General features: G+C 51.6%; 3 protein-coding genes across 3 annotated transcripts; 1 reads left to right on the forward strand and 2 right to left on the reverse strand.

Moving 5' to 3' along the window:
- Window positions 1-1,796: 1,796 nt before the first annotated feature.
- PV06_03562 (uncharacterized protein) lies at window positions 1,797-4,629 on the reverse strand (the record flags this gene model as incomplete). Its single annotated transcript, XM_016404365.1, has 3 exons — window positions 1,797-3,947; window positions 4,010-4,155; window positions 4,230-4,629. The coding sequence occupies 3 exons, from the start codon at window positions 4,627-4,629 to the stop codon at window positions 1,797-1,799; spliced, it is 2,697 nt and encodes an 898-aa protein (XP_016265370.1).
- A 1,040-nt stretch (window positions 4,630-5,669) lies between these two features.
- Window positions 5,670-7,510, reverse strand: PV06_03563 (nuclear distribution protein PAC1). Its single transcript, XM_016404366.1, has 2 exons — window positions 7,182-7,510; window positions 5,670-7,133 (listed from the first exon to the last, which is right to left on the reverse strand). Exons 1-2 carry the CDS (start codon window positions 7,217-7,219, stop codon window positions 5,798-5,800), a joined length of 1,374 nt encoding a protein of 457 aa, XP_016265371.1. The 5' UTR covers window positions 7,220-7,510; the 3' UTR covers window positions 5,670-5,797.
- Window positions 7,511-7,632: 122 nt separating this feature from the next.
- On the forward strand, window positions 7,633-11,287 carry PV06_03564 (uncharacterized protein). Its single transcript, XM_016404367.1, has 3 exons — window positions 7,633-7,825; window positions 7,961-10,778; window positions 10,829-11,287. The coding sequence occupies exons 2-3, from the start codon at window positions 8,040-8,042 to the stop codon at window positions 10,853-10,855; spliced, it is 2,766 nt and encodes a 921-aa protein (XP_016265372.1). The 5' UTR covers window positions 7,633-7,825; window positions 7,961-8,039; the 3' UTR covers window positions 10,856-11,287.
- Window positions 11,288-11,297: the final 10 nt, after the last annotated feature.

An 11,297-nucleotide genomic window follows, 5' to 3' on the forward strand; every position in this document is an offset into this window, starting at 1 on the left:
CCTTCGCATTTGCCCGACAAGATCATAACAGTGACGACGACGGTGACCGGGCTCCACCCTCCACCTCCACCCACATCTAAAACGCTCGTGATGGTGATTGTCACTGTCGTCGAGCCTCCTATAGGCCCGAAGCCGACAGGTTCGAAGACGATAGTGCCGATGGTGGCAAAGAGGACTTGGGATGATCACCCTCGTGGCCCTCCTCGTGATCATCCTTTTCATCATGGTGAATATACTTGGAGCCCCGCGGCTGCTGCTGCTACTTCGTCTTTGTCGGACATCAGTCGTCCTTCCAGTAAATCATTTGACACCTCATATGGCCCGAAACCAACATCGGTTCCGAACGACGAGGGCAACGACAACAACAACAAGAACACTCATGACAACGGCAATGACGCGGCACAAGGGACGGCCTACGTCATCAACAAGTGCCCCTTTGGCGTCATGAGCAACATTGTCCACGGTACGAGCGGCGTGGACTCTGATGGAGTTCCTCCAGAAGAGATAACGTCGTCGATCGCGCCCGGTCAGACGGTCTCTCACCCCTTTTCCCACGATCCCAACACCGGTGTCAGTTGGAAGATCTGGAGGACCGACGTGTCCAACCAGGCTCCCGTCCAGTTCGAGTACGCCTGGATCCCCGAAGCCAAACGCACCTGGTGGGATTTGAGCATGATTGACGCCGGCAAGGTCGGTTGGCTCGACGAGGAGGCCGGGAACGCGGCCGGCGAGGACATCGTCGGCGACAGGGACGGCTACGGGGCTTACGTGGGCCGGGTGGGGGTCAAGCACGCCTTCGTCGACGAAGGAATGTCACTGGTGCCCAGCGTCCAGGACGGCATCTGTCAGGCCGTGGTCTGTCGGCCCGGGGAACAATTTTGCAAGACGGCGTACAACGTCTGGAACGACTGGGGTCAACAGAGGGATTGTGCGGAAACCGTGGATTTGACATTGACACTTTGTGGTTGAAGGATTTTCAGAAAGTTCACCGGTCAGTTGTCGGTCAAATCACCGGGAGAGAAGGTTTTCTACGCTCTTGAAACCTCAGAGTGAGGTCTGAGGAGGTGGTGTTGGTAGGTGATGTACGTGCGGGTGTGATCTGGGAAGGTGGAATGTGACGGGTTAGTATCATGGCCAGGGTGTTGATGGGCGTTTCCACGGTGCACGGCTCATGGTGTATGAAGCTCTTAGGAGCTTCTCACACTCACGATTCACGATGTTTTGTGTTTTGGTTTGTTGTCATATTTCTGCGTACTCGGGCATCGAGTAAGTTGGATGCCTTTGGGGAAAAAGTTCTCATTTTCATAGAAAGCGAGTATAAGCGTGTCTAGATAGATTCCCGAGATGGCAGTAGTAGTAGAAGTGGAAGTAATTCCTTGTTCCGTTCCTTTTTCGACAGGTTTAGATTGTCATTAACCAGAATAATCAAAAGCGTTCTTTTCTAAATAATTTAACAATAAAATGATTATGCTGATGATGATGATGATGATGATGATGCCAAGGGGCCAACACTGTCAAAATAGTCAGACACAGCTTGATACCGATACGCACTCACGCCATCAGGATTTAGAACATCGTGTATTCCAAACAAGTCCATTTACTCTTCTATATCACCCCCTTTTAGGCAGTGCTATGCTCAACCACAGATATGACCGCTCTCCAAAATGAAACTTTAGCTATTCATGCCAATGAATCAACACCCAAGGTCTGTGCAACAATTTGTGTTCTTGGAACAATGCCCGCTGGCGCCCATGGCGCGAAAGAATCCCATTTCAAAAAGGAGTTTCCCCCTAGATCTATCGTCGCAAAAACTCTTCAACCTCAAATCCGACTCTACGCTTCGCTTTTTCCCAATTCTCCAGCTCCTTGGCCTGATGTGCCGCGCTGGCTGGACCCGACATCGAACCCGACGTGTGATTCTCTCCTTGAGTCACCACTGATCCACCGGCGGCACCATTCTCCTCTCCCACAGTAGCCAAAGATGCGCTCCTTGTTCTAGTCGACATGCCAATGATGGCGGTCTTGACGATAACGGCACGACAGTCGTTCAATCTGATCTCCACGCCAGAGTGTCCTGCCGCCGAGCTTGACGAATTTCTCTCGCGCGCGGCCATGGGAGTATTGGCGACACCGCCACCAACAGATGTCCTGCTTGTTGGTTCAACCGCATCGATTTCATCGTCGACACCCTTGACCACAACCGTGATGTCTGGGCCGATACTTCCGCGCCAGAGAGTGGCAAACCACTGCCAGTGCCCCGGTGGTGAGAAGCCATCGCTGATGGGCATGGTGATCGACGAGGCATCAACGGTGGTCAGTTGGAAGTGTGGCACGAGGGCGATGGGGATTGCGTTGCTGCTGCCGCCGCCGAGACGTGGGAATGGTACTCGGTCTGGGTCAGACACGACAGACGTTGGTTGGTGAGTCCGTGATGGTGGCGGTGGTGGGATTCTGGAGGATGGCTTCGTAGTAGGTGGCGGGGTTGCAGGAGCTGGAGGAATACGGGTTGAGATTGGTGGTCGTGGAAATTTGATTGGCGATGGTCCAATACTGGACCCGCCTGTGCCCGGTATGCTTTGGCTGCGACCTTTGCATGAGGGAGATCGTATCGAAAGGTCAGCTGCTTTGTCCATGGTCTTGGGGCTGAAGACGACCGAGTTGGGAGCGGTGTTGGCCTTGCCATCCAGGCTATGAACGCCATTTTCCGGTGTCTCATGTTCCTCTCTCTTCTCCATAAGATGACGAGGGTTCGTTTGCGAGGTGTCATGAGACGAGAAAGACAAACTGGGTCTAGGATGACGACCTAGTTCAATCTCTCCTGGTCTTGTACTGATATACTCAACCATTTCCTTGCTGATTTGGTGCCACTCGCTGAGCATGCTCAAGTACATTTCAGTGGTCATTGTTCGGGTTGGCGCATCGGACGCGTCTCGCTCGGTGCGGAATGGTGCTGGTACTGGTCCCCCAAATATTCTGACGGCAAATTTCCCTTCTTTTTCAAGTTGTTCCGCTAGCGAATTCATCATGCTATTGACAGTCGCGGGATCCATGCCTTCAATCGCTATGATGGCACCACGGACTTCGGGCTTCGGAGAGAGTGGACCCGGAGGAGGCAAAGGAGCAGATATCTGAGAAAGAACCTTGATTTTGTTGAGGACTGGAATGGACATGATCATTGCTTCAACTCCGGAACCTTGAGAGTGGACGGATGGTGATTTTATCGGCGTCTGAGATACCATCGTTTCAATTGGTGGCAAAGCAATACTCGATCTTGTTCGTTGATGTGGATGAGGCGGTCGAACAGGCTGAAGCTGCGGAGGGCGAGGATATACTGCTCGTGGAGGAGAGACGATGGTAGGTTTCGCTACTTGTTGGACATGCTGAAGAGGTACCTGTGATGGGTGCACCTGCACAACCTCAGGACGGCTGTATGCGCTGTGGTGGACCGGTGATTGAGCATAACCATACTGTGCTTCGTGATATGATTCTCGAGCGGGAATATAAACACCATTGCTGTTGAAGCGCCTTCTCTTTGCATCCTGTGTGTCTGAAGATGGGGGAGTTGGGAGTGGCTGAGCCGTTGGCACCGCATAGACCAATCGAGGGTCGACTCGCTGGTAGGGATAGGCTTCGACAAATGCTTTCTGTTGGCCGATATGCTGAGGGGATGCTGGTGGCATTCGTTGAGGAGGTGGGTTGCTAACGACGTAGCTGCGCTTCGCCGGAACCTGTATCGCCATGGCTTGCTGCTCGGTAGAAGTTGGTGGAGTATATAAAGGACTCAAATTGTTGTAGTAACTCATTGGTTTACCACCGCACTTGCTGCAAGGATCTTGTGGCTCAGCGGCAGAAGGACCAGATATCGAGGGTTGATTGCTGACTTTGCCGTTCCGACGAGGTTGATAACGATAGCCGGGATACTGTTGCTGATGACGGGCTTTCTCTTCCTAAAGAGAAGCAAGTTAGTGACAAAAGGCTTTGTTCGAGTACATAGTTCTCTTTAACCCACTTCCGCAAGCATATTCCATTCCTCTTTAGCCTCCGACGACAGACCTCTCCATTGTTCACCAATAATCTTTGACACGTCCGGAATAGGCAGTCCTGGATTTTGTGCCATAATGCTGGACTGTCGATGCTGGCGGAACAACATGAACGCTATCACATCTCAGATCAGCCACTGAATCAACACTGAATACGACCGATGCAGATGGGGATGGGAGCATGCTCACAGTTCCGTGGTCTTGGGATCTTTGGCTCCGATGGACACAAGCATAAATGTTCTCTGGTATTAGGTCCGTTGGCTGTTGCCTCGGATTGAGGTTTGTCATCTGCCATATCCAAAGAGCCAGCACGTTTGGAGGGCGAAGCAGATCTAGAACTGGCATTTGATTTGGGTCTGCGATCTACCACATCGGTTCCATCTATGGGAGGAAGTCTCTCTGCAACTGATGATGGAGTCCTTCGAGAACAATCTTCTCCTGCATCATAATTAGCAGGCCGATCGCGAAAGATATGGTGTTGCGATAGCAACGAGGCGCGGTGCAATGAAGGGTTATGCTCATTCGGCGGCTTCGGTAGACGGCGATACCACGCTGGGGCAGGAGGAGGTCCGGTGGTAATGGAAGTCATAGCACAGTGAAAGGAATTCTTTGATCATGGCCATCCAGATTCCTGGATTGTTCAGGCCAACGAATAAACGAGAGCAGGATCACTGGCCTTTGTAGAGGGAACTTATAACTCACCATCCTCGGTCCACCTCCCATGGAGGTGCTTTCTCTCCCTGGTCTGACTTCCTTGTTGCAGATTGAGCCATGACGAACATTCAGATGCGAGGCTGGAGCAGGTCCAGTTGAGTTCCTTTGTTCTTTGCTGGGCCTGACGCGGGAAAATGCGGTCTTAATCACCGTGCACCCGAAACAATATCAGCAGGAATGCAGAGTGGACAAAGAGCGAGCCTCCTTCAAGTATGACGAGGTGGAGCGAGTTCATGAAACTGCGAACGACTGGGTCTTGAATGTGCCATCGTCGAACCATAAGGCCTCAGAATGATTGCTTCAAGGTTGGTCGGGTTTGGAATTGGTTGAGATGGCAGCGAGTTGAAATGCCCCCCATTACAGACGGGACTGGCAAACACACAAAGAATCCGATCTCCAAGTGGCAGAAATGATCAAGTTGCTTGGATTTCTGACAGTACGCTGGCGATTCCATGGATTTTGTTGCTAGGAGACACGGTTGAGAGAATGTGTTGATACAGTTGTTGGAGAGCTTCGAAGTGCTGCCACTACAGACACTTTCACACACATATTGCTTTCCACCCCTCGTAGACGTCAGAAGATCAGTGAGTATTGACAGGTATTGTTGTCGCGTTCTTGACCAGCGGATCTGTTGAATTATGGTCGTGCCGACGGGAAGAGTTGTTTGGCTGAACCACATCGAGGCCTTAGAATTGCGAGTGCGACCTGTTTCAACCAGCATCGTTGGCCTGCCATTTTACGAACCGCGGACCTTAAGCCGAAGGACAATTTCCTGAGAAAAATAAAATAGAAAGTAAACGCACGCAGAGCCAGACCATGGTGAAACCAGGTGAAAATTGGACGAGAATTCCCCAAACCTTTCGAGGTTGAAATCGTAGTCGAGCCTGAGCAAGAATATTGCTCAATAGGACGGTCCTGGATTCATAGAATCATAATTCATACTCATACACTCGTGCATGTCTATCTCTTCTGTTCCGCGGTGATCCAACAGTCCGAGCATGGTACATGGTCGAGGAGATCGACTCTCCTTACGTGACACTGTTCTAACCAGCAAAGACGCGAACATTCAAGTCTACGCTGGCAGTTGCAATAACACACCGAATCTTCCCTCCCCCGACACCGTCCTCCTTCTTTGTGGTCGTCGACACTCCATTGCTGTCTCCATTCGTCATTGGCTGTCCTGGAACATCGGGCGCCCATCTGATGCTGCTGATGAAGTGTTGGTGTGACTCGTCCACCACTTTGACGCATTTACACTCCTGTGAGAGATCCCAGCAACGGATGGTCTTGTCATCCGAGATTGAGAGGAGATACCGTCCACCAGGATGAAAGACAAGACCTCGGACCCAGTTGTCATGGCCTACCAAAGTCTTGTGACATGTGCCCCTGTTGTCCCAGATTTTGATGATTTTGTCTCGGCCTCCAGTTGCCAGGAATTCTCCACTGCTGCCCACAGGAGGAGGCTTTTTATAGCCAGCAATACCACTCAAGTGTACATACGAGGTACTTGGAGCAAATGCCACGCACTCTACTACGTGCTCATGTCCAAGGAATGTAATCTTCACCTCGCCCGAGTTCGCATCCCAGAGCCTTGGGATTTGGTCGTTGCCCGCACTCAGTAAAAACCTGCCATCAATCGAGGGTGTCACTGCCCTGACCCAATCCGTGTGGCCCTTTAATGTCTTCAGGCAATAACCTGTCGTTACATCCCATATTCGGAGTGTCTTATCTCTTGACGCAGAGACCAATGTATTTCCCGAAAGAGGTGCGCCGGCCGCGCCCGAAGGTATGAAGCGGATGCAGGAAATCGAATGATCATGTCCAGGTAACGTCCGAATGTTCTTGTACTCATCACTAGGATCCCACAATCTGATTGTCAGGTCGCTGCTACAGCTTGCAAGCAGTGTTCCCCCTCTCGGACCGCCAAAGTCTACGTCCAAGACTGCTTTAGTATGGCCTTTGAGCGTCCGCTCCAGCTCTCCTAATTCCCAGTCCCATATTTTGATCGTCGAGTCTTCGGAGGCAGAGGCGAGGGAGGAGAAAATAGGGTGGAAGGCCACAGATGTGACTGGTAATCGATGTCCTTGTAGAGTGTGTCTCGCAGGACTCCGAGGCAACCAGGTCACTGGGTCGATCTTGCGGTTAGATGAGAGGGGCGTCGCGGTATCAATCTCGTGTTGGAGAGCCGTATTCTTTGCCTCGAGGTCCATGATCTTTTTCTGAAGTCGCACAACCGAAGTCCATTTCTTCTCGAGGAGAGTCTCGTATTTTTTTGCAGTGGCATCGTCAAATGAGTCTGGCAGGTTGGATTCTCGTCTTAGGGCCACAGCGCTGTCGTTCATGCCCACAGAAATAAGATAAGCGACCATAGATTTGTGCCTGCAATTGTCAATGATTATTTCGAAGCCTGTTGTTCTCGTCACTAACAGTTCTTCCGCCTGCCGAGCGGTGAGGAGTTGGCTCATCCTCAATGAATTGGGCTGCTCGCCCTCAGACCAAGGCTCGAACACTCATGCAATGGTAGGCTGACGTCGCCCAAGCGATTATTACGACGTAGCAAGTGTATGTGGCTGCGAAACAGGGGTGTTTATTCTCTGAGGGTTCGAGGCACTGGATGAGGTTGAAGTTGCGAGAAAATGTGCCACAAATGCAGAAGCCTGATCTGTTCTCTGTAGAGCTTCAGCAGAGCAGGTGTCGATGCTATGTTGAAGTCCTGATTGTCGTGCTGAAAACAAGGAGGAGTTGTGGTTGTTGTTTGGTGGTCTTTGGTGGTGCTGGGTGCGCCCCCCATAGTGTTGTCATGCAAAAAAGGCCAATGTTTATCTTCCCGAACACTGACACCAACAACCACCACCAACTCCTGCTCCACCATCCACTTCCTTGCATGTGAACCACCAACAATTTGTTCCCAACTCGTGTTCGCGACATTGGAAGGTTGTTGTTATACGCAGAGCTTACCTTGTCCAATTTCAACCGCACCCTGAGAGAATAAAGGTCTGTGGTGACTGCGTTGTTCCGTCTCTCTTGCGCGGCGACGGCGCCTACCTCAAATGAACACACAATAACAGCAAGTGAGTTAATCACAAAAGGCCAGTTAAATCACTGGTATCTGACATTCCTGTCCTGCCTATTGCCACGCTGTTAAATGATGCCTGCTGCCTACTGCCTTACGTGAATGCGCTCACCTTGCTAATGTATTCCGACAGCCCTCTTAAACGTCCGACTAGAAAGAAACCTTCCTCTGCAAGGTTCCTCTCGATCCGACGAATCTTCTCACCTGGCACCATGGCCGACCAAGAGCAAGACTATTCTCAGCTCCCGCTGCCTGAGCGGTTCGCACACAAGATATGGAAAGTGCGGAAGGAAGGGTACGAAGCCGCTGCAAAACAATTCGAACTCACTGGCGATGAGTCGGACCCCGCGTTCAGACCCTTCTTACAAGACCCGGCACTGTGGAAATCCGCTGCAGGAGACTCGAATGTTGCTGCTCAACAGGAAGGTCTTGGGGCACTGTGTGCTTTCTTGAAGTACGGAGGCCAACAAGCGGCGGTCAAGTCTCGCAATTACACTCTACAGCCCATTTATGAGAAAGGCTTATTATCAACACGACCGCAAGCGAAAGCGAGTGCCCTCGAAGCACTGCTCCTGTACATCGAACTTGACAAGTCGGACCCAGTCATCGAGGAACTCCTGCCTGCCCTCTCTCACAAACAACCGAAAGTCATTGCCGCAACCCTCAACGCCATTACCGCTATTTTCCACAACTATGGTGTCAAAATTGTCGAGCCTAAGCCTGTGTTAAAAGCATTGCCGAAAGTGTTTGGGCATGCCGATAAGAATGTTCGAGCAGAGGCTCAGAATCTTACCGTTGAACTGTATCGGTGGCTGAAGGAGGCCATGAAGGCCATATTTTGGGGGGAATTGAAACCAGTGCAACAGCAAGACCTCGAAAAACTGTTTGAAAAAGTCAAAGAAGAGCCAGCACCCAAACAAGAACGTCTGACGAGAGCGCAACAAGCCGCCCAAGCTTCCGCACCGGCAGCATCTGGTGGTGACTTTGATGAAGATGAGGGTGGAGCTGAAGAAGAAGAGGTCGAAGTCGATGCTTTTGATCTTGCAGAGCCCGTCGACGTCCACTCGAAGATACCGGGTAATTTCTATGAGATGATTGCTTCGACCAAGTGGAAAGAACGCAAAGAAGTTCTCGATACACTATTCGACAGTCTGAATACTCCGAGGATCAAAGAAGCACCCTTTGACGAGCTAATACGGGCTCTCGCGAAATGCATGAAAGACGCCAACATTGCTGTCGTCACGGTTGCAGCCAATTGCGTGGAGAAATTAGCGCTGGGTCTGAAGAGAGGATTTGCGAGATACCGCTCGTCTATCATGTCTCCGATGATGGACAGATTAAAGGAAAAGAAACAGTCAGTATCAGATGCTCTCGGTGCCGCTCTAGATGCAGTCTTCGCTTCGACTTCTTTATCAGATTGTCTTGAAGAGACCTTGGGCTTTCTCCCGAACAAGAACCCCAATGTCAAGGCCGAGACCATCAAATTCCTCTCTAGATGTCTACGGACTACCCGCGACGTACCTTCAAAAGCCGAGCAGAAACTTATTGCAGATGCGGCGACCAAATTACTAACGGAGTCGAATGAGGCGATCCGGTCTGGAGGTGCAGAGATCCTGGGCATTCTGATGAAGATCATCGGAGAGCGCGGGATGAACCCATACCTCGATGGGCTAGATGATATACGCAAAGCCAAGATCAAGGAATTCTTCGACACCGCCGAAGTCAAGGCCAAGGAGAAGCCGAAGCCTGCGCCTGCGCCTGCGCCTGCAAAGTCAGCCCCTGGTGCTGGAAAGAAACCAACTGTTGGTGCAAAGAAGCCAGTGACCAAGAAGCCCTCTCCGACTGCTGCTCCAACGGTAGAAGACTCGGCGCCTCTTCAACCAAAGCCTACAGCTAAAGCGCTGCCCAAGCCTGGCGGTCTGGCACGCCCTGGTCTAGCACAGCCGTCAACTCTGAAACTTGGAGGTCTCAAAAAGCCTGGAGCTGGTCCCATGCCGAGTGGCGTGGCAAGTCCTAGTCGACGCGTTATGTCTCCACCTATGAGCACAGATGATGAAGATGTTGCTGCCCCTTCCCCCTCCAAGTTTGGCATGGGTCGTGGCGGGCTTGCAGGACGGCCGCTGTCAAGACCTGCTGTGGCCCCTCTGTCACCTCCATCGGCACCACCTCCGCTGACTGGTCTCTCGGCTATCGAACGTGCCGAGCTAGAAGAGTTACGAGCAGAAAAAGAACGTCTAACTGCACTTAGCGACAGTCTCCGAAGCAGCAATGCCAAGCTGACCGCCGAGATCTCAGAACTGCAGAACCAAAACGCACAGTTAATAGAAGACCATACAAGAGATGTGCTGCAGATCAAAGCAAAGGAGACTCAGCTCGTACGAGCACGAGGTGAGGTCGATGTACTAAAGGCTGAGGTTGAAAGCGTGCGGAAAGAAAGTGAACGATACAAGCGTGAAGTGTCCAGGTTGGGTCGGGAAAGCATTGGTCGAGAGCGAGAAGACTTGACGCGCGGACGAGTGGATGATGGTCCAAACTATGGCGTCGAAAGCGGCGGCATCTATGAAGACTCGACGATTCATCGCTACCCAGCCAATGGAAATGTTTCAAGACCTACGAGCAGCACTCTACAGAGAACAGGAAGCGCGGCAAGCTCGCAGGGTAGTCGAGCGCCCGGTACCAAACCTCGACCCCAGAGTGGCTATACTCTCAGTCCCAGCGAGGAGAAAGAGAATGGTGGTCTTGATCCGATGGCTGCTAGGAGGAAGATGAGTCCGCCTGTTAACAATATGGCGAATGGAAGTGGTCGAAGTAGTCCTCAACGACCTACCTTGGCAAGTAGGGAGGCCAGTGATGCTGGAAGTGTTGGCTCTAGGGAACCTCGTGCAGAAGAGAACTGGAAGCGAGCAGCCGAGGTTACGAGCCAACTCAAGGCTAGAATCGAGGCTATGAAGGTGAGTGTTGTGTTGATGGTTTCTCGGCGGATTCTAACGTGTGACTGTAGGCACGACAAGGTTTGGCTCGACCTTAGTTTCTGTTCGGAAGGCCAGATGGGTGTCCCTCTGTCTTGGGGTGCACTTATCGCGCTGGGATATTGAGGTGCTTTGTCTTTTTGGATTGCAAGGCGTATGTCGAGACCAAAGCAGCTTCATGACGCTTGGTATCGGCCCACGAAACCCTCACATTGTTCGGGAGTTTTCAACGCAGGTGCTTGCAGCTTTGAATCTTGTATGAAGTTTTTCCCTTCGAGATACCACTTTTTGCTCTCTGCACTGTTTGGCTGCCTTGTGGGTTCTGGAGGTTTGCGTTTGCGATCAACGATGGCGAGATCGGGAGCGAGAAAGTCGCAGACACAGACGTACGAAAAGACTGGGCAGGCAAGGAAGGTCTGTTTGGTCAGGCAGGGGTTTCTCTTGAGTGCACTGACTCCGTAATGTATATGGTACCTTTGGAAATGATGATGGTGATGAAAC

This window comes from Exophiala oligosperma, assembly GCF_000835515.1.
Source record: "Exophiala oligosperma strain CBS 72588 unplaced genomic scaffold supercont1.3, whole genome shotgun sequence".
Taxonomy (NCBI): domain Eukaryota; kingdom Fungi; phylum Ascomycota; class Eurotiomycetes; order Chaetothyriales; family Herpotrichiellaceae; genus Exophiala; species Exophiala oligosperma.